Raw genomic sequence first — 24,414 nt, 5'->3', positions numbered from 1 at the left:
TCGATTTTATTTCTGTAACAGTTTTGAAATCGTGAAAGTCAATTTTGATTATTAGTGGGTGAGATGACTAATTTTTTTATGAATTTCTTCATGAAACAAGTTATTAGTTTCAAAATATTACCTGACAACATATCAAGATTCGATAAGAATGTATACAAGAGAAGAAAATCCTAGATCCCTCGAACAAATACTAACATATCTCGCTTGTTAAACAGGTAGAACTAGCCATTTAAAGGCATTTACTACGACTTATAGATATAAATATGAAAAGCATGACCGGTCCTACTTATTTCGTCACATGCACCGAACGTGTTAGATACGGACCCAATAGCCCTTTCCTAGACTAAACCTTTCTTGATTCTTGAAAATCCAACAGAAAACGAAGTAGAAAATATGATAAAAGTTGTACTTGGCAAGTTAGTTTATGTACAGAAAACAGATGTATATGTATAGTTTTAGAAGATCCTTGTTTTCTAGAGGCTTCGACAAAAGTTATTTAGATATTTGGTAACTGTACAGCCGAATTTCGAAACTAAAATCAATCATTTCCTGAGTGGTTTTTTAGAATTTTCCCGAAAATGTTAATTAGTCAAAATATTTCCAAGTTTTCTCTGGCTTTAGAAGAACATTTCAAGGAATTGTAGATGACCAGTTGGTTAACCAATTCAACATATATTATTTTAATTAGTACTAACAATGTTTAGTTATTATGAGAAAATTTGCGATATAACTGTTGACTGAGCCTAGTTTATATCCAGAGGTGTTTAAGAAGAATACACTTTCATTGTGTACTTTATTCCCAACTTTCAAATTAATTCTACCATTTGATCAATCAGTTCGGGAAAACTGATAACTTAAATTCTTGCACAATCTAAAAAATTCACAATGTAAGCATTATACTTGGACCCAATCACGATTCGCTGTAATTGAACCGATGGGGTTCGTCAGTTTGTCATCAGTATACAACATATCCACTATACAGCTTATATAACGTAATAATTTATTACTTCTTATTATTCATAACTTACCAATATAAAGAATTGGCGAATCGCATTGAAAATGCAGCTCTATATAAGAGTAAACTTACTAAACCAGAATAATCAAGGTATAAATCATGATTTACAGCCTAAGATGAAAAAAATTGGAAAAACAAGAACATTATCTTGAAGAAAACAACATGAAATCAAGCAGGAACAAAAAATAACGCCAACGTTCAACACACAAGACTATAACTTCCATTGAAAAACTAATAAGTATAGTCTATATAGTTGATAAATAGCATGAAATAAAAAGATGGTTGAGAATCAACAGAAATTGATTAAAATTAGACATGAAAATCATTGGATGTCAGTTTAATAATTTGAAAGTTAAGTGTTCACCGTGCGAACTGAAAGTCTTGTGATTGATTCCAGGGGGAAGTCATTGACGGACCATGCTAAGTCCCAGACCAAGAAGAGAAAGCTGTCTTCTTGATTTTCAAAGGTTGACTAAGATCAATATATGATGTAAATTGTAAAATTCAACAATCCCTAAACACCTCATGGTAAAACAAATATTTTTTGGAACATGGTGATAGTTAGGTATTATAGTGATAAATAAAAACGTTCTGCTTACAACCCAACCCTATGTTTCGTTATTGAACCATCAAATAGTAGATTAGTCTAACTATATATTGTAAACCACACTAACATTCCTAATTAAATGAACGGTTGATTTCTGTCTATTTAACTAGAATATTCCTAATTTTAAATAAGAAAAAGAGGATATTCCTGGATTTTCATGTGTGATACCATTAGGATTTCTTATTATTATTGGGAGAAAAATACTAGGTAATCTTATTAATAAGTCACTACATATGAAACGTTAAACAATCATTTATCGCGAGTCTAGACGAATTCGACATTCAGTGAAAATATTTCCCTAGGGCTGCTTAACTTGACCACATTACAGTTAATCTATCGGTATGGGTAACACCAGTTGAATTGATCTACATTGTCAGTACGTCCAACTATTGCAACTTATATCAACTGGCTACCTAGTCAATGAAGGAATAAGTTGTATTCATAGTGAATTTTGTAATTTTCATAAAGAATGATTACCTTTCAAATAAAAAAAGAACTTGAAAAGTGTACTAGTCATTAACAATCTATGATTTTGATAGAGAACATTACAGCATACAACATAGACTACCAAACAGACAAACGACTATAGGAGTTAGGTATAAAAAGACAGACGTTATCGCAAAGACACACATAATACAATTAAATAGAGCAAAATTAAAAGTACCTCAATTATTTGAGGAAGATATAAAAGAAGATTATCTGATGACAGTAATGATAATGCTCTAGTAGCCCAATGACGTATACCTTGGTCTGCAACATCCGATGAAAGTAGACGTAGAATGAGACCAGGATAAGGCACTGGAGTGACTGCTAAAAGACTGAAGTAAAACAATATTAACTTGAATAAAATATCAGTTTTGTGATGAATTATAATTAGTTGTTGCGTAGCATGGAAATGAAATAAATACCTTCAAATAGCGATTCAGTACACAAATCAAGTAGGTAATTCGACTTACTAAGGTATTCAAAAAAATTCAAACAAGGTAGTCAAATCGCTAATTGTTAGATCTAATCTCCTAGTCCTTATAAAACTAAATGAGGCAAAGATTGAAGAAGTAAAGTTTGGTGAAGCATAAGCAGTTATGTACGTAAATTATACAAAAAATTAAATGTATTGCTGGATGATTAAAACGAACATGGAGATTACAGTTAAGTCCGCATCAATCAGCCATAATCAACGTAGAGCTGCTAAAAACGTATTTCGACTTATGAAAACATATCAAATCAGGTGGGTTAGCATGGCAGGAAGTGAGTTACTTATGGGGTATTTATTAGAATTGAATGATAATATAATTTTTTTCCAATTTTTAATCATTCCCTTTATACAGAAGGTTTTCTCTTGACGAGTTAAATAGAGTTATCAGTTATTAATGACAGGAAATAAAGTCGTGACTACAAGCACCAAAAATAATTCAGACCCTCGCAGTCGTATAGGCAGGTTGATTGTCCAATAAAATTAGACTAAACTGCACACTAATCAGAAGATAAACTAGCCACATTTCATTGACTAACTGCTTATTGTTGAGAACATAATTCAATATTTAGTTGTAGAATGTGATAATCTATCGATTGAATGCTTTGGTAGTCCGACTGATATATTACAAATCATACTTTACACTCTACGTAACTAGTTTAAGATGACCAGACAAGTACCATCATTAACCACTAGACACAAAAGAAATTTGGCTTAACGATGAATCTGTAGTCGATAGTTATTGAGTTACAACAAATTCAGATCACCAATCTGATAAATTCTTAACACCGGATTTCCAAAGTGAAAATAAACAAATGCTTTCGAAAATATCTCAACGAAAGTAAAACAAAGTCCACTGACAAGTATATATTGAATCCAAGATTGCCAGGTTTGATATATCCATATCAGAGTGAGTGGTAATGTATCAACCAAGAATCGAATATACCAATTATCGATTTTTTAAAAATAAGAATATGATTCACACGACTAATAGGCAGTACAAACTTTATTGTTGCATATTATTTACTACGATAAGTTTTGTACACCTTAATATTCAGTAAAGTAAACACTGAAAAGTTCATACACATAAATACCAATAAAACAAACTCAAATCACCCGTATACTTCTTTCATTAATTTTTGCCAACACCATTTATCCGTATCACTTTTTAAATTCTGTCTTGTTGTTTGTGGCCAACTAACCAGACAACTGATAACAAATGCGATCATAGCATCAGGTACATCACATATAGAATAACGTAAATTCCATAAAACTTCAATAGCGATTGCAGGTGGACATGGTAGATAACAAGAGACTGAATTGATACTACATGTTGTTAAATTATTACTAATACTATTATTACTACTATTACAACTATTAGTGTTATTATTATGATTGTTATTATTACTATTATTACTAGAAGTAGAGTTGTTCCCAATATGACCACTTGATCCACTACCACTACCGCTGATACCATTATTACAACTACCATTGCCAATCACATTTCCATTGTACTGATTAAAAGATGAATTCATAGAATTGAGTACAGCTAATTGTAAAACAGGGATTGGAACATGTTCTTGTTGTTTAGATCGATGCACTGATGAAGATGCTGCACTATAAGCCATTAAACATCCATCAAGAGATTTAAATGATAATTCTGGATTTAATATTTGCATGAATATAGCAGATTTAGCTTCATTAATCGACTGTTTTGCATCGGAACAAAGTGATTGAAAAGATGAAACTCGTCTGTAAAATCAAAAAGAAAAAAAACTACTTCATACATGATTTTATAAGAATTATAAGATGTGTATTTCACATTTTAATGTTATTTATTTTAGAAACATGTAAGAAACTACTTTTCAAAACACGAATAAAATTAATATCACCATATATCCTTTTGTTACATGACTAGAACGCTATTTTTAAAACCTAAGAGCACCTAATAGCTTTTTCGCTTTAATTTCGCACTTTACAACAATACACAACACCAAGAGACTGGATACAAAACGTACAAATTACAGTTGAAACGACGGTGATAACATTGTGAACCACTGGATTCAGAGATATTACACTTAACACAAAACCTAGATTACTGCCATCCAGCTTTGACGTGATATATCGAATAGGCATTACTGATACGTTTCAGACCATGACGAAAACAATTATCCAAAATCACATCAACACACCATTCAGACAATAAAGAAAAGTATGTTGAATATTGTAATTTGCACAGTAAACGTCCTTTTTCGAAACATCTATCGATTCAGGTAGACCAACATTCGCTAGTTAAACAGTGTTCTGAACTCAGACAATAATATCTGACAAATATTAGAGATCTATAACGAGTTAAAAGAAAACAAAATATCTACATTACTGCAAAATTACTCCCCATATTTATCCAAAAGAATTTGAAATTATATTATGTATATAGTTGAAAGTGAGATTTTCGAGTTGTAAAGTATTAGTATCAAAAATATAATAATAAGAAAGAAGTCAATAATACATGAATGAATCCAAAATATAAATTTCCGAATATAATAAGATGATTTTTGTTATGTATTGAAAGAAAGTACACTTTTACAGGGATTAATTTTACCAAGTGAATATTATTAATCCCCATTTAGTCAATAAAGTTATAGGGATAAATGTAATCCACTAACTTGAAAATAGATTGATCAAGATACATATGAACAAGACTCACATCTCACTAAAATTCTCCAATTCACTTTCTGATTGGATAATGACAGGAAATTCAATTTCATATTGATATTCAGGAAAACAAAGCTACAAACAAATAATAATAAACAAGCAAAGAAATACAGTTATATACATTGTTTACAGTTTGATAGTAGATTAGTAAAATACAGCGGCGAGACTATAATTTATGGACGAGCCAACCAGAAGCGTTTGAAGGATCTCAAGGTCACGGCACCGATTTCAGTACCTGGTGCTCATGTACGTATAGTTCACAGAGGATTTTAGATAAGACGTGATGATTAAGCGGCTACAACAAATGAGACTACTAAGAAGTTCCTTTATTAGTAATTGCAGTAATCAAATGACTCGTAGACTTTGTGCAGACTACTGTGATGTTGTCCTTCGATGTAATACATGTTGGAGGAAGAAGTCTCCCGGAATAGGAACTTTTTCCGCTCGATTCAGATTGAGACTAAGGCAAATTATATTAATTCTCGCGAATTGTATAACAAAAGCACCAGTAACATTGGTCGAAATATTCGCAGATGTTACTGAAGCTTAGGCTCTTCAATGTTATAGGTATTGTAGGAATATATGCGTAATAAAAATGACAAACTTACACAACCGGAGTACATACAAACAATACTGGAGCTATGTGGTCAAGGCTGAGAGAGTTTCTGCGACCTTATCATGGCTCCAGAGATCGAATATTATGGAGCCATATGGATGAGTTCCTCTACCTTATGCATTGCGATTTTAGAACCTTTGAACGTTTTCCTAACCTTGACAAGTTTTTGAACCATGTGGAAGAAGTGCATCCACTCTAATTATTTGGTTTTGTATAATATATTTTACGCTATACTAATTGCTTCCTGATTGGCTAATTTTCTCAATGTCACATTGGATTCGTTCAAAGTTCGTCCATAAATTATAGTCCCGCCAAATACCGCTTCAAGCTAAACAGTATAAGTCGCTTGCATGTAGTATGCTACTCAAGCACAGATTCTTGAGTTAATGAAATAGGAATTGATGCGATAAGTAAGTAAAAATAAAACAACACTGAAAGCATCTTACCTGTACAACTGGACATCCTGGTGAATTATTTGATTGGGACCATGTAGGCCGATATTCATGCATTAATTCAGATGGCGGCCAAAGACCAACAATCATTGTGTTTTGTTTTAATCGACCATTTATATCGAATAAAGGTACATTTACCCAACCGATTAACGTTCCGTCAACTGTAATAGAGTTTAATTTGTTTTCATGCAATAAATATATTCAACTTGAAAACATATCAACCTATAAAGGCATATGTCTGTTACACTAGAGATACATTTTGTTCAATTGTTACAGAGCCTCTACCAGAATCGTTTAATAAAGAATTACAGTAGATCTTTGAATTCATAACACTTGAACAAAACATCAGATTCATATTATAGCTTTAAAATAATTTACAACTCTATGGGTATTTGTTTAGACTAAACAAGTGTTTAGCATGTGATTTACAGTCTACTGTCAGTCATCACTAATATATTCCATTTAAATAATCATAATACAGGAAAACAAAAGTCACATAAACCGTTTCATGAGAACAAATCACTGAAACCGAATAATTCATGAGCATTGAGATGGAACAGACCAGCCTGAAAACAATCTTGTCATAGACAGATATCAACTAAGAAAACACAAGCGGAAAATATAGAGGAATGTGAAGTTATTTCCACCTACTACTATGACACTGATAAACAGGATTAATCCTCAACACTATACAACACGAAAATAAAATCCTTACGCCTCACCGTGAACATTCACTCAGTTAATTGGAATATGAATATCATTTCCGAATTTAATCAACGTGTGGTCAGTACTGAGTAGTCATAATATGACGTCGAAATAAAATGGGTATTCAATTATTTTATCATTCATCTGATCATTTTGTAAGAAACAGATAAGGCTTTAGTATTTACTTAATTAAAATAAAAAGGGTAAATCGACGACTCCTCGTTTTCTGATTGCGCAGATTGCGTTAGGACAATTTGTATAAACGCAACAAGATAAAACAAAAGTCATTAGTGTTATTGGACGTAAAACAGACTCATCATTAGTGGACTCAATAAATCAATAATAAGTCTTCTTACTTGAACGCTAGATTCGATTCCTAAGCCTTTCTAGTAACCCGCAGCGACTTGAACACGAGATAAAAGGCGCGAAATATGGAAGAAACCTTTACTTCAAAGGTTCGTTTATGAACAGAAAATCTAGGGTTTTTATAGTCTTTTAGATGGCCCTGGGCTTCTGGAAACTTCTGGAATACTACTAAACATAGTGACAGTATAGATAATCATCCAATCAGAAACTCGACATGTGACTTTTCACTTTCTAGATGTTTCTGGCAAAACGTTTATTGAATGCTGATTGGATAAGATGCTTCTCAGAGTTTTTAGAGCACTTTTTCGACTTTTCCGATGAGTCTTCTGGATTTTCCTGACAATCAGTTACCCCATTAAGTAATGACAATGAAGTAGACTTCATATCAAAGAGAGCTGTTTTTCCCCAATTTGTGGCGCTGTAGCAACTACAACACAACCAGGAATTCAACTTACACTACCCAGATCTCATGATAAGCCATATATATCTTTAAACCATTGGTTTCACAAACCATTTTACATAGTTTCGTAAATGTACGATGAAATATTTCAACTGAATATAAAATACAAGCATACAAATCGTATTTATTAGTTTATATCTCATCATATCAACTAACCATCAGAATTGTCCGTACTCAATTTCTTACACCAAAATAAACTAATAGCTAACATTGCTTCTCGTGGAAGTTGACTAATCGTGAAGCCTATGCAAATGGACAATAAAAAGAATTACATAAGTAGTGAAAATAAATAATATTGTTCATGTATTGCTCATAATTAAATAATATTTAAACGCCGATCGTTATTAAGAAAGAAATTAAGTTTAATCAAGAATGTTTTATCTCCTAGTAAAGAAAAAGATAACTGTCTACAATAGATACCAATAACATATTAACAATTATTTAGGCTGTAATTGTATATCAGTAAACAAATACTGGAATTCTTAAATTTGAAAAGATTGTCGAAACTGTATTATGAGTCCGTGTTTGATTACATAAATAACTGTATTTAGAAAAAAATTAGGATTCATAATATTCTAATATTAGGAAGATCCTGGATCATATTTTAAACTATCAATAATATCTGTTGAGGAGTGAGTTATTCCATTAATTGACTACAATTCAATAACTAGAAACTTGGATACTGACTAGGTTGTCTACAAATTACAGAACCTCTATGAAAAAATGATTTAAAGATTGATTTCATTTAAGTTTCCATGTAGGAAACATTGTTGACAAGTTTTGAATTATGACGAAACAGAAGTAAAGTAACATTTGATTGTTAATATTTCTTAATCTAATGACGATTCATGATGAGAAATATCTTCTGAGTGATTATCTCAGAGCTGAAGAAGAGAATTTATGTTTCAGATATAAAATTAGCGTTCGTTATTAGTCAATAATATAAAACTAAGTCGTTCATGTCATGTCATTCAATCCATTGTCAATACTGAATTTTGTAATGTAACTTAAAACACACATCAAAACTAGTAAATGTATTTGATGAAGGAATCAAAAATAACAATGAAAACACCATGAAACATTTGAATGAAATTTAAGCGAAATACTTATGAATGGATAGCATAACATTTCACCATTAATATGAACTATTTTCAAATAAAATACAGGTACGACTATCAATAACAAATAAACAAACTCGTATAATGAACACTGCATTATAAAGAGAGAGTACAGTTAAAATGATTATGAGGTATATATATATATATAATTTTATAAATAAATGGATTGAGTCAGGTGACATACACATAAGATCGGATACAAAAAATCATTAAAAATGATAGACTTAAAAATTTCCGTAAAATAGTTGTTGAATAGTGAAAGTATAAAGTAAATTTAGATCATGAAAACAACAAGACATTAGCATCGATTTCATTAATGTAAATAAAAAAAGATCTTGCCTAGATTATCTATGGATAAATGCTGTGCAAAACAGTGTACACTAAGGCAGAATAACGAAATTATGGATGAAATATAATTAAACACTTTGTTGGAATTGCATAACTTTTTACTTTTAGAGATTGTCATAAAAGCTATGTCACGTGTTATTCATCTTGGCGTAAGCGTCGCTTTCGATTTCTTCTAGAGGCTACGTGTTCTTAGTATTATCATCCTTCACATAACAGGATGCAAACACACCAGGATCTATGTACGCAAATGAAAGTACAAAAGTTCTATTATATTGTATCTAGCACACAAACAATGGGACGAACAAGTTTAGAAGGCTGATGTAAACAAAAATCGATGCTTTAAAAAATGTAGATTATTTAGTATTCTAAAGATAATTATTTACTTATAAAAAATTCATTTAATTTTAGAAAATTCTACTTATCTATTTTATGAATAGATATGTATCTTGTGACGTCTACGAAGAGTAAAGGGAGTTTTTCGAAATACTACACTCTAAGAATTTTATGTTGTACTAAGCACATTATAACAAAGAGTATTATAGTGAACTGTCGTTTTCGATAACTTTTTCATCAGACTCTAAGGCTATAAATCCAAAAGTATTACTGAGTTAACTTGGCTCACATTAGGGTAATTTCACTCTTAGCTCCAATTTCGTTCCTTTTCCTTCAACGTGATTTGCGCTCCCTTTCAAGACATTTACCTTATTCTTAATTACACGTTTGTCTTGCTTATTTTACATGATATTCCAAGTAATAATTATTCTTTATATCACTATTATGATGATTATAATCATTATTGCTACCATCACAACTATGACACAACAATTCCTATTTTGTATTAGTTTTTTTACATACGATTTTAACCCATTTATTCGGACTTACCACCTTAAGGCATATAAGTTTTATTACCCTTTTATGCATGATTTCTTTTTAACATTACTAATAATGTTACATTGTTTCATCGGTAATTTGTAGTACTTAAGATTCAATCGACCTGAAAGTTGTCATTTTCAGTTTAAAACACGAACTAATTCAAATAATAATGGAAATTTGGGATTTGTAATTGTAGAGTTTGACGAAGAAGTTATAAAAAATGGTCGTTCGCTTTAATACTCTTTGTTCTTGAATATTTCCCGAGAACTTTCAAATCACAAGGGGTTTTGTGGACATTATAGTAATTTTAATAGTTGAGATCGTGGGTGCATACTGATGAAGAGTCCTACAATAGGACGAAACGGCCGTCCAGTGCTTTCAGGTTTTTCACGGTGGTCTAACTTCGATTGATTCATGATCTCAACTTTTAAATCGCCAAATATATTATACTGAATAGAATTATTATTATGATTACTAAAAAGCCAATTATGATTGAGGTTGACTTGTAAACCGATTGTAAATCGAATGATTTACATTTTCATTTTTACGACATGATTTCAGCTACACAGTTTTAACTTACCATGCCATACTATATGCTAAATTGGAAAAAAAGCATGCTTTCTAACTTCCAAAAGTTGGTAACTGTCAAATTATATAAACAAATTGAAATTATTTCATAGAATGGTCAGCTTGTTTTACAGTGAGTAAAATCTTTGGTGTGAAGTGAATGTAATGAACCATTGGAATATTTGAAAAGTCAAAGACAGTATATTTTAGTAAAACAGTCAGGTCAGGGTCAGTTTAACAGATAACGTAAATAATATCACCATCGACTTTTTGACTCCGTAATTGAATTATCAGTACCTCACTTATTACTTATTCTTAACAGAAAAAATTATAACCTATACGTTTATGCTGTTTTAGGATTATATGAGAAATTAGAGTGAAATCGATACATTCTCTTACTTAATGAGTTTTACATAAAAGTTCTCTATACATAGTCAATTCCTCAGTAAACAAAAAGTATGATATTTATTGAAACAGATTAGTACATTAGACAAGTGAGAAATGTGAACAATGAAAATTATTTACATGTACAATCTATTGGTTAGAAATGAAGTGTTATAACCTAGAAAGTCACTGTTTCGTTGACTTATATTCCACACTTGGCAACATATTTCACGGGAGTGAGTTAACCCCTTGTCAGGTATTAAATGTATAGTATTCATATACACTAGTGTTTGACTGGAAATCTGCAAGTTTTAGGGAGAGTATTCAAGTATCTCAAATTTCTCCACTGTGCTAAACAATACTTGCGGTGTTAAAGAAATTTAAGATTGAACCTCGTATCTAGTTTTCTTAAAAAGCGACCATAAAATTATACTTCAAAGGTTAAACATACTTGGAAATTTGAACCACTGGTCTTACTTCAAAATGAGTCATATCAGTCTGTCCAGCTGTCAGGACTAGTACATATAGTTTACACGTGATATGTCAAATCAAATGATATTGAATTATCCGACCGGATAGTTTGATATTAGTCCAAGAGATTTCTTTCGTGTGATTTTTATAAGGCGATGATCTATGATGATTATCGTTTATATTATCATGATGAGTAGTCAATGAACTGGGATATACCTTGCCTAGTGGTCGTCCAGCGTACACTAAACCAAGGCGTACACAATAATATCCATCTGTTCTGGAAAATATGGATATTAGAAAAGTAAATTCAACAACTGAGACTCGTCAAACAGATAATAGGATTTTATTGTAAAATAAATAGATATAATCAGCATTCAAATAGACAGGGAACTATCTGAATAAGTGTCTTTTAATAAAAGTTATCGAACAAATAAATTCCATGGTATCTAAATTATTTATCAGATTATTTATTGTGTTTGTGTCATTAAATCCGGCTAAAACTTATGTTGAATCGATGTCAAATACATAATATCGTTACAGCATTGCTTATTATAACTGGACTGATAAAAACTTACTAAATATTCCAAAAACATACGAATGTAGTGAGTCAACCATATACAAATTAGAGTCTTATGCACGTGTGCATCAAAAGAAGCAGCTATACTTCGCATTAATACAACGATAGGGAATTGATAAGATGAAAACTAGAGGAATGAACGCCATATGAAACAAATTCGGAACAAATTACTACTTTTAAGACACTGCATAAAAACTCATAGGGGTAGAAAAATTCATTGGGTTTCAATTAAATTGTCATGAGGAAACGAAAAACCAAGTAAACTCAATAGTGCTTTTGAAGTAATCTGAACGACATTTATCAGGAGTGTATGCACCACAACTGTCTAACACCTTTCAAATTTTGATAAGATACTATGAATGTTTTTTTAAAGTATTTAGAAACCTTATCACTATTTCATCTTTACAAATAATCAACACATATTTCTTAAATTCATCCCTCTTTAGATATTATGCTCGACAATTTAAGAGCAAATAGATACCATCACCCAGCTACAAGTTAAAATATCATCGGTTTATGCATTTTTCTTGTGGAACAGATAATCGTTAACATGAATTTGAAAGTTGTATAACTCTGAAATTAATTGACAAACTGAGAAGTGATCGCAATCACTTTCATTGATAGTGTGGATAATCATTAGACCATTCGATCAACTATGAAAGATATTCAGTTTTTACAGCTGAACTGAATACAGTTAATCAATTATTGATAGCAAATCTTCCCATAAAAATTTCATCTCTTGCTTTTTCGGTTTACAATTTCTTTATTTATAAAACTGATTTTAACCTGACAAAATTCTAATCTTTAAGAAGAAAGACCTTTATACCCTCCGTGTAAAATGTACCTTGAACTAACATCACGCAATTTCAGTTGAAACCTTTCACAATAGTCAACTTCAAATATTTGATTAAGGTGGAACTTTATGAATACTGTAAACTAGACGACATACTTTTAGATAATCTTAATAGATTATTTATTATTTTCCAACAGTAAGTTTGTTCTAATAACATTCTCGTGTTAAATACAATAAATTCCATTTCAATTACAGAAAATAAAACCGAAACGTTAGCTAATTATATAATTCAGTACTATAAAAAATATCTAATCAATACTGAATAGGTTAAACGTTATTGTAATGAACAAACAAATAAAATAACAATCTCAAAAGATAAATAGTAAAATTCTCTTTAACAAAACAATCGTGATGATCAGATTGAGTTGACTCACTGTTACCTTCTTAGGCTAATAACCATCGTTTTCGAAGCTAAATATATGAACTTCAAAAACGAATTTCACTCTGATAGCATATATTTGAAGATTTGAAGTACAATACGTGAAACTGTACCATTAGAAGTGATTAAACAGTCAAATTTACTTCAAGATGGGTAAATTATTGAATGAATTAACATGTCAGCTAACAGGTCTGAGAGGATTAGGTCTTGCTTCTGAACATCGTCGTAACTGTCAAATATACTCAATGAAATTAGTTGGAAAAGCTTTCTACCTTTCAACAAATGATTAACTGATGAACATAATCCACTTTAGTTGGGATATCCCAGTATTATAACTAGTGCATATTATCTAAAGTGTAGCTCGAAACAATGTAAGAGAATATGCACATAATAAATTGGTTTTTTTTAAATATAAAGTTCACATTTCGAAAACAATCTATCTTAGATTGATATGGCAGTATGTTATTACTTACTGCACCTTTGAACACATGAAAAGTTCAACGATTAAATAAATAACACATGATTAGTAAAGTCAACACAATGACGGAAAATTGATTTTTATGCACACAAGTTTAAATTAAACAAAAGGTAGAAACAGTTTAACTCTGCCTATAACCTACTCAATATAAATTGAGTAAGCTGATTAATTTGTGTGAGAATAATTTACCTTGTTGAAGATGTATTAGGATTGGTTTGACTAGGAGACGATGAACTAGACAAAGATGAATTAACAGTTGTATTGTTACTAATTACATTTGAATTACAGGCTCCAGTTGTTTTACGTGGTGGAGGATTGTGTATAGCGATAAGCCCGACGACTATAGCATCTAAACAATTGATGGAACTCTTCACTTCTCTTTTCTGTTCAGCTATGAAAAGAAAATTAAAGTTCAAAATCTACTGATGAGCAGTTCAAAACAATCCGTATGACAATCCAATCAATCAAAATACCATACACACATACATAAATTTACTCCAACACTAGCCAGTCACAGATAATTATTCGAATACTGAAGTCGGGTCTAGTTGAAATTTTGATGGAATTAAATAATTATAAATCGCTAATTAAATTGGTGTAATCAACTTGTTACGGATGTTAGAGCTCTAAAAATTACTTGGTAAACGTCTCATTTTTGTAATTCTATTATGGAAATTTAAACTTCTGATTTCCGCTCCAAAAGCGCCCATTTTTACCTTCGGTTTGTATTTTCCACTTAAAAGGATCTTAAATATCATTGATTCGTTTCCTCTCTTAGTACGCTATTTTGTGGTGTTTTCCAAAAACATTTTTATGCTATATAAAACGGATGATTAGTGTGTTTTTTCGTTCGTACTTCCGTAATATGTATTTTTCCAGATTGAATCTGATACCTTCCCTCTTGTGCATTCAACAAATTGGTTATAAGTACCACAATATTCCCACTTAAACGCATACACAAAGCTACAGGGTCTCACCAAACAAAACCACACACAACCAGATCGATCATAATTGTATCAACAGAAAATTCAGTAGGTCAATGGAAGACTTGAGAAATAGGAGGGAAGCTGACATAGCTTCAACTCGTTGTTGTGAAGATGAAACTGAAGCTAAAGAAGCATTAGACAACTGGACAAACAGCATTACAAATGTTCAATACAGCCTTCCTTCGACATACTGACAAACTCAACTAACTCAAGTTAACTCTCAACAACAGGTTTCAAGCCTTACAAGAACAACTGAAAAAATAAGAAACTACAATGGAGGACAACTTGAGAGGGGTCAAAGAAGCACTAACGTCAATGTGTTAGGAAGTGCTGGGTCGCAACAAGCGTCATCTTAAGAAATGAATGTCTGTCGAAACCTTACAGAAAATTAAAGAAAACAAGAACAACAAGACAGTAATTAACAACAGCCGAACAACAACAACAACAGAGAAAGTCAAGGCACAAGCGGAATAGCTAGTAGCAAACAAGCAAGTGAAGAAGAACATTCAGGCTGACGTGAAGAAATAAGTGGAATACCTAACAAGTTGCAAGAGAAGGAAATGTGAAGTAACTATGTGACACTACGAAGAAACTAGTAAGAAAATGTACTAAACCAGAGAAACCGGTGAAGGACAAAGAAAGCAAGCCAATCACCGAAATTTTAGGACAGAGGAACCGATAGGTGGAACACTTCGAGAAACTATTGAATAGATCAGATTCATTGAATCCACTGGACTTCGAAGAATCGCACACATACCTTCCTACAGATATCACTCGACCAATGATCGAAGAAATCAAGATGGCCGGTCGTCAGACAAATCAGGAGTGGGAAACTGGTTAACCTGACAACATACAAGCCTAAGCACTCATGTGAAACATAGAAGCAACTGCAAAGATGCTCCACATTTAATTATGAGGATTTGGGAGGAAGAACAAGTGTGAACAGACTGGAAAGAAAGATACCTCATCATCAAGATACCAAAGAAAGGAGGTCACAGCAAATGTGAGAACTTTAGAGGAATCACACTACTTTCAGTATCAGGGAGGGTTTTCAACAGTGTTGCTGAACCTGATGAAAGACTCGGTAGATGCCCAACTTCGAGATCAACAGGTTGCATTCCGTAAGCATCGGTCGTGCACAGACCGAATCGCGACACTACGGAACATCACTAAACAATCAATTGAATGGAATTTGTCACTATACATCACTATGCGTCCTTGATTCTGGGAAACATTTGACAACGTGGATAGCAGAACATTGTCGACACTTCTTCGATACTATGGTACGAGTACCTAAGATAATCGCCAACATCATCCAGAATTTATACGACGGACTACAGTGCAAAGTTGTGCATGGAGGACAGTTGATAGATGCATTCCAAATGAGGACTGGAGTTTGACAAAGCTGTCTACTCTACCCCTTTCATCGTCTTCTGGTGGTCGGCTTGATTATGAAGACCTGGACATCTGAGGGAAAGCATGGGATACAACAGACAGCTCTGAATCAATTAGAAGATTTGTACTTCTCAGACGTTTTAGCTGTTCTGTCTCATACACGTCAACAAATGCAGATGAAGACAACTAATGTAGCGGCAGCCTCTGCATCAGTAGGCCTCAATTTACACAAGGAAAAAGCAACATCCTCAAATACATCTCAGAGAACACCAACCCATTTGTACTTGATGGAGAAACGCTGGGCGGAAGAACATATGGAACTCAAAACAACTGTCAACCAATATCAACCTGATAATCTTCAATTCGAACGTCAAGACAGTTCTACTGTACGGAGATGAAACTTGGAGAACTACTACAACCATCATCAATATAATGCAGGTATTTTTAAATAATTATCTACGCAATATACTCAATGTCCGTTGGCAAGATGCCATCAGCAAACGCCTAACGTCGGAGAAAGTAAAGCAACTTCCAGCTGAGGAGGAAATTGGGAAAAAAAACACTGGAGTTAGATAGGACACGCATTAAGGAAATCATCAAACTCTATCACGAGGCAAGAGCTAACACGGATTCTTGAAGGGAAACGGAAAATAGGAAAACCAAAGAACACACTGAGCCGAGAATTGGAAGTAGACATGAAAAGGATAAATAGCAACTGGAAACAACTGAAGGGATAGTTCAGGATAGAGTTTGAAGTATAACGCTGGTGGTTTGTTTATACTCCTCCACGAGTCGTAAGGAGCGTAAGTAAGTAACGTGTTACAAGATATTCGGTCTTTTCCAAAAATAAACTCGAAATTCTGGCCAAGAAAATTAATGAATTTGAAAATTACAAAACTGATTTATCACTGACTAATGAAGCTATTGTCGTATTAATTACAAGAAAAGTGATGATCATCAAGCTATTAGTTTGTTGCACATGAATTATACAATATTAAACGACATCATATTTTATATTGTACAATACTGTTGAAATGATGGAAAATATTTGCAGCCCAGATAGATCACCAAATACAAATTCAACTATAAAATTCACTAGGCGGATAATTTTATCCTACATGAAAAACATCTACAAGATCGCAAATAAACAATTCAGGACGCTAGGAATACGTTCAGCGCACAAGCTCAGAAAATCTTTACAACTGATATTGTGAAGGTCAAAGAACACAACAATAAACGGAGACAAACCAAATATAATCTACGAAATAAGTGATAAAAACTACGAGAAGAGCTAAGTAGAACAGGGCGGATACCTGCGCCATCTACTTAAACATGAACATCAGCTAGCTGCTAAACACAACAAAAATGCTTAACTCATATATATGCGTATGATCAACTAACATGAATTCGACCGGGAATTCGTTGAAATATTGGGAAAAATCAAACGTCCATCAATTAATATATAGATCGAAATAAACTAAATCCACCAACTAATAAGAAAAAGGAGAGACAGAGATTAGGTTAGAAGTGAAGACAGAAATTCTAATGACTTACTTTTCATTGAAGTATTCAATGATGATGCCGTCGAGAAAGACAATGGAGGTTTCAAGATAAAAACCATCCAGATAAAAGGACAAAACATCTTTAAAAAATAGCTGGACAGTCGTTTCATAGTTAAATTTAAAACTAGTAACTTTAGTTTAAGTCATAATAGATCGGATCTATCATAAAAGAATGTCATTTCGGTCAATTTGTTATGGGACATGATTATAGAGAAATAACAGAAAATCAGCTTTAAACTCTCAAATGCACACATACATATACAAAACTTACACTGTTGACGGTCATTGAAAAATTCCCCATCAGCATCATCCGTTATAAGCATAGCTTTAGGTCGTCCACTTTTGGTATGATAAAGCTGTTTATTAGTCAAATAACTAAATGATTCATTTGATACACCATTGGATAAAAAATTATCATTCTCAATTAATTGAGGATTTACTGAGATATTAACATGACGCCATATAAAAAATGCACTTAGTTGACAAAGAAGATTTTTAGTCAACGATAAAATCAAATTATGTAGCTTCTTTCTTGATTGCAGCTTTATATCATGTTTTAAATTGACAAGTGTTTTGCTTGTATTTTTAAGAGTGGATTGAAGGTTGGATACAGGTGTTGGAGAAGTCTGAAATAAAAAGAAATCGAAAGGGATAAGTTTCGATCAATCAACTGTATAGAAATGTAAATAAAATTCCAACATAACTGTCAATCTAAAACATGATATGCAAAGATTCTTCTAATTCGAAACAACAAAGAAATCTAGTTTTATGGCTTTTTATGTACCATCAAGTAGTGTGTAACTTAATGTCGAGTCACAGTTCAGTGACTATATTTACGTCTCATCAATACCATTTGATCAGCATCAATGACTAGAAAAAAAGAACAGTTTGTATTTTCACACTACAAAATGACTCCAGTCAGACCATCACTGAAAACCAGGAACCAACGGACAGCTATTTTGTTCTAGAATGTGACCTTACAGTACTAACTACAACCGTTACAACCCAGGGGTTCAAAAGTAAAATGGTTTTGGTGATCCATGAGAAGGTTTGGGTTCTATATCTGGTAAAGTCATGCATGAGCACTACTGAAGCTTTCCCTACCCCCCCAATTGGTCCAAGTGTCGCCTTGTTTCATGTTTGTCAAGCTAAGGTCTATATGCGAAATAAAACCTACTGAATTCGACAATTTCCGCCACTGCCTGATCTAGAAGGAAGAGGGTAATAATTACTAATAGAGAATCAGTTCGTGAATTTGTAACGTCAACTCAAAAATTTCAAACATTTAGTTTCAATACTGAAATATCTATGTGATAATAAGGATTTTGTGAGCTGCTTAAATTATTTAGTCTCTTATGAGCAGGGAATAAAAAGACTTCCCTTATCATACAAAATAGAATAAATATGTTGTGGAAGGAAACAGGCTTGATACAATTTTCTGTGAAATCAGACTCAATTAGGTTCTTTGAAGGACCTAGTATTATATATATATATATAAACTTTAAAAAAGTGACTTTGCCATCAGTATTGATGCTCAGCAGTAAAACAACAAATGCGTCATAAGTAAATTAATTAATTGACGCAATAAAACAAGACTGGTTATCAGAAAACGATGAAAAATATAATAATATTGAATAACGTAGGTGCGAAATATCAGTTTAGAAAACAAGCCAAGAAATTTCATAAATCTACGATAAAACATCAGAAACATATGTATAATATAACAGCGTTTTTTTTCAAATCTGAATAAGACAGTCTTGGAGTAAAGGTTATCGAACTGATTGTTGAATCAAGATTCCCCAGTACTTGAGAGTATAGTCAAACTGATGTATATTATTGCTTTCGATATTTCTTGTAAAAAATAGAATCTATCCAATAAGGGAATTCATAAATTTTAAGAGTGAAAATTGTGTTTCTTTTTCAAGTACTTGTCCGATAATACAAGACAACAATATTTCGACTGTTTCATGAATAAAAAACTAGATTCATTCATTAGAATCTTCGATCTTTACAATACTTTGATTTTGTTGGAAAGTCATTATGTTATTACGCTACACATTTTGTGATGAATTATATCAAAATATATCAACAAGAAGATTAAATGACTTCCTTCGTTTACATAGAGTGAAATTCTATCACAGTATCACAGTTGAATTCATTCTCTAAGTTCCTCTAAGTCATTAGTTAAGCATCATTTGAGAACTTGCATTCCTCGAAGTCAGCTCTTCGATTTGAACTGTATTTCTCATGTTAAGATCTTCATCATTTTTGATATTAGTTAGAATAATATACTGCTTATCTTGGCGATTTCTTATTTCTTTCGGATGACATGAAGCGTATAGACACATCGAACCAGTGCACACATGTGCTAAATCACATGTTACTAATGACTAACTGACTGACTTGGAAATTTATGTCCAAAAACAACAATATCATCACATGGGTGCATCATACATTTACGATTAAAAGAAGCTAAGTGCAGCAAACGAGAGTAACTTTTAAATTTTTAGTAAGTTGAAAAAATCATCCTTCAATGAAGATCCAACAGATAACAGTGAACATGTATCCAGTAGCAACTCGAATAGTTTGCTAGTATACGGTGTTCCAACTCATTCGTCAGGCAATAACATGCTTTGTAGCAATACATGATGTTTGTAGATTTCATACTGGAATAAATCGATAAAGTGTATTGCAGAAACACGGCTGGATAAAACTTCAGTGATAATTAGGTCAATATAAGTTGATGATTAGGAGTATTTCTTAATAATTGACGTCTTTGAACTGATCGATTTGAACGATTATTCACCGTTACATGTAGTACGACTTTTGATATACTCGTGTCGGATACATCAAGGCAACACGAATAATAAATGAATATACGAACCGCACATTTTGTAAGACAAATCTAATGCTCTATGATTGCACAATAAGAATTTGAAAAGTACTCACCCTAGTCTGTTTTCGCTTATAGGATGATGAAAACCAATTTTCCTGTGTAGTATTCTGTTGACTATCACTACGAAGGCTGCTAAAGTTTTTATTATCGTGACGTTTGAAACCGGTTACTTTATGATTTAAACCAATATCATATACAATATCCATTATACACACTTGTATGTTTCCTAATGCATTGATAACGTCAGAAAAAGCAATACCATAACAGACAGCTGCTAAGACAGCTTTTACTGACTGACATAAACTTGAACTGGCACAGTGAACTTCTTTTAACCACGATTCACTATCCACCTACAAATTAGTAAATAATAAGAAAATGGTAGCAAATAATTAATTCATGAGCAAAAATTAATAAACTTTGAAGATGGTGCTTCTATATCATAGAATGATATTAGTTAAGGAACAATCGTAAATCAATACATACTGAAACAATCGTTTCTAATAATGCACACTAACGACAACACATAAAGGCAAGCACGAAATTTTTAGATTTTGTTGTAACACTGGATAAGAATAGCTCATCATCGGATGTTAACTTAGTGGTTGGATCGCAGTGTGTCCATCCACAAACATGACGATCATGGGTTTGACTTCATTTGAAATTCATATATGTATGCAAGGGTTAGAAGCTTAAAATAAAAACAAAAAAGCCGTTGTCATTCACTTGACCGAACCTCGCGAAAACGGAAAGGAGAAGAGATACACCCTCCATGTATCTGGCGACCCGATGGCTAGTTCTCGTGGACTTGCGGGTGTAGAAATAGCACCTAGCACGAAGGCAGAACAAGTACTACTAGAATGGATCCTTGTTAACAGTCGCCTGTGTGCTGTCCGGCTTAATGGCTCCATAAGAACTCAGAGAGATAGGGACACACGTCATTGCTTTTTCGTCGTTTCTGACTACACTCCCACTGACTGCAGCCCAGATGAAGTGAAAGATGACTTTTACAGAAAGCTCTCTGAGCTTCTTCAAAAAGCTAAGCGCTCAGACATAGTACTCGTAGAGGGTGACTTTAATGCCCAATTAGGCAGCTTAAACCAAACAGAAAGACATTCAGGTGGATATTTTAGTATTCCGGCTCAAAGAACAAATAATGGTGATCGTCTACTGCAACTTTGTTCAGACAATCGTTTATTTTTAGCAAACACTAATTTTAAGCATAAGGAGAGACATCGTCCTACATGGCGACCACCTGCACCAAACTAACGATGGACTCAAATAGACCATATTGCCATCAGTCATCGTTGATCTTCTATCGGGATGTCCACTTATCAACTTAGAATATGCAGATGATATAGTCCTGTTTCGTGAAAACGCTGACAAAATGCAGAGTCTTCTGTTAGAACTGAGTAATAATGCCAGGATATTTGGAATGCGTTTCCCCCCTCTAAATGTAAATTGTTACTCCAGGACTGGCCTGCGTCAACACCTGAACTAAGGATAGAGTGAAGTAGTCGAACACGTCGACAACTTTACTCATCTTCGATGTCTGATCAGCCATAATGGGTTGGTGTCTGACGAAATCTCAGCACAGATTCAAAAGCTCGTTTGGCTTTTGCCAACTCACGTCACCTATGGCGATGACGAGATATCCGTCTAACAATTAAGGGACGGGTATATTGCGCAGCAGTTCGCTCCGTTGTACTTTACGGCTGTGAAACGTGGAGATTAGGGGCAGAGGATACTCGTATGTTACTAGTATTCGCCCACAGATATTTTAGAAATATTGCTCGCATCTGCTGGGATCATCGGGTAAGTAATAGTGAGGTTAGACACATGGTATAAGGGAATGATGGTAAATCAGTTGATGAGGTCATGAATCTTCATCGACTGAGATTGTTAGGCTACGTGTTACGTATGCCTGAACACCGATTACCACGACGCGCAATGTTGACTAGTATTAGCGATGGTTGGAAGAGAGTTAAGGGCGGCCAAACCAAAACGTGACAACAGTGCCCGAAGTCACTAACTTCTAGTCTGAGCCATATTGGCAGATGCAGACTACTTGGTTGAGGTCCATGTGACTACCGTAACCAATGGTTGGAGACTCTGGGTGACATGGCTCAGAATCGATCACAATGGCGTAGGTGTCTACACTCTCTATCTTCCCTCAAACTGTGAGATTAAAATTGCTTCATTTCTGTCTTTATTGCTGTACTATATCCGTATATACAATCTTTCTTTTATTTGTTACCACCATTAAATTACCTACTTCTATGAATTCGGTGTTCATCTTGTTGTAATGATGAGGTATGGCAACTTGGACCGATGCATATATGTGCCTGGTCCTACGCTGTAGCTAACTGACTGACTGCAGTGTAGTTCAAAGTCAAATACACAGGTCTACATCTTGTACAAAATAGGGTATCACAATAAGTCATGATCAGGTGATTGATTTGAAAGGAAAAACGGTCGAATATAACATTATCTTTGGATGGGTGATATAGTATGGAATTCCATCATTACGATTGCAATCACTGTGACTACTTATTAAGTTCTACTGACCGCATATTTCAGCTTCAGAATTTATTTTGAATAATTACTCAAAAAAGCGAACTAGTTCATATCAACACTAAATGCTTCATCTATAAAGAGAGGAAGCATTTATTTACCTAATGATGAAGTGTGCACGATCCTTTTGTTCACGTGAAAACTCCCAATGAAATAACTTATATTAAATAACAGTGATATTGTTAGTAACATAGCAATGACAATTTCAAGACACAATATTTCAATGTGATTATGGCGCTTAATAAGACCAACGATAAAATTGATTAAGTAAATTGAACATTCTATACAAACCATAAAGTTATTGAATCACGCATATAAACTGTGTTATATACACAAACTGACATTTACCAAACAAATATCTGATGTATAACGCACACACTATACACCATACTTAAACTTGAATATTCAACTTTTAGAATTATGATATTTCACAAAGAGAATTTCAAAATAACGTCTATGTGAGGCGATTATTTTCAAAATAAATATGAGTTTAACTGAGTATCAAGGTTTACTTATAAATATTCTTTGATACAAAAATCGAATTGAAATCTACAAAATTACTTGGACAAACAATCGAATAAGTCGTTGATTTACCAACATTTAGCTTCACGGCTGTGAAGGTAAAAGATATGGGTAGTCTGCAAGTTGTTGATTACAAGGGTCTTCGAAACATTGCTACCGTATTGTTGGACAAATGAGTGAGCAATATTTAGGTTAGTCTTAAAACACTAGGTAAAAATAGTAAATAGGTCGATGAGGTTGCAAAACTTTATTAAATGAATTGACACTGCTAGAAAGTCATAGTAATCAACAGATTAGTTTAAATAAAGACAGAACAAATATTGATGCAGAATAATATGAACTTATTATACTTCATGGTTTCTCATCAGCTGCTTACAACCAAATATGTATTAGAATTTTAGCATTGGGGTAATAAATAGTGAGGAACAATTGACATAATTGAATGTAAAGGATTGGAATAACAAAAGGTTATCAATGATAACTATATATATATATATATATATATATATATATATATATGCAAGG

The 24,414-nt window shown here is 33.0% G+C and overlaps 1 protein-coding gene across 1 annotated transcript in view; it reads right to left on the bottom strand.

Annotated features, from left to right (window-relative positions):
- The window catches only part of Smp_172400 (phosphatidylinositol-4,5-bisphosphate 3-kinase catalytic subunit alpha PI3K), a gene marked incomplete at both ends in the record, with an annotated part of 94,620 nt that overhangs the window by 48,349 nt on the left and 21,857 nt on the right, over positions 1 to 24,414 (bottom strand). Inside the window, 11 exons of the mRNA XM_018793925.1 lie at positions 1,029 to 1,126; positions 2,287 to 2,440; positions 3,712 to 3,910; positions 4,085 to 4,347; positions 5,303 to 5,385; positions 6,373 to 6,539; positions 8,066 to 8,152; positions 11,772 to 11,947; positions 14,147 to 14,348; positions 18,172 to 18,526; positions 20,850 to 21,146. Of these exons, the coding sequence (XP_018648389.1) occupies positions 1,029 to 1,126; positions 2,287 to 2,440; positions 3,712 to 3,910; positions 4,085 to 4,347; positions 5,303 to 5,385; positions 6,373 to 6,539; positions 8,066 to 8,152; positions 11,772 to 11,947; positions 14,147 to 14,348; positions 18,172 to 18,526; positions 20,850 to 21,146 (2,081 nt within the window). The remainder of the gene's footprint in view (positions 1 to 1,028; positions 1,127 to 2,286; positions 2,441 to 3,711; positions 3,911 to 4,084; positions 4,348 to 5,302; positions 5,386 to 6,372; positions 6,540 to 8,065; positions 8,153 to 11,771; positions 11,948 to 14,146; positions 14,349 to 18,171; positions 18,527 to 20,849; positions 21,147 to 24,414) is intronic.

This window comes from Schistosoma mansoni, chromosome 1 (assembly GCF_000237925.1).
Source record: "Schistosoma mansoni strain Puerto Rico chromosome 1, complete genome".
NCBI classification, from domain to species: Eukaryota; Metazoa; Platyhelminthes; class Trematoda; order Strigeidida; family Schistosomatidae; genus Schistosoma; species Schistosoma mansoni.
Note: the sequence above shows the minus strand (reverse complement) of the source record. Positions and strands in the feature narration are given on the sequence as shown.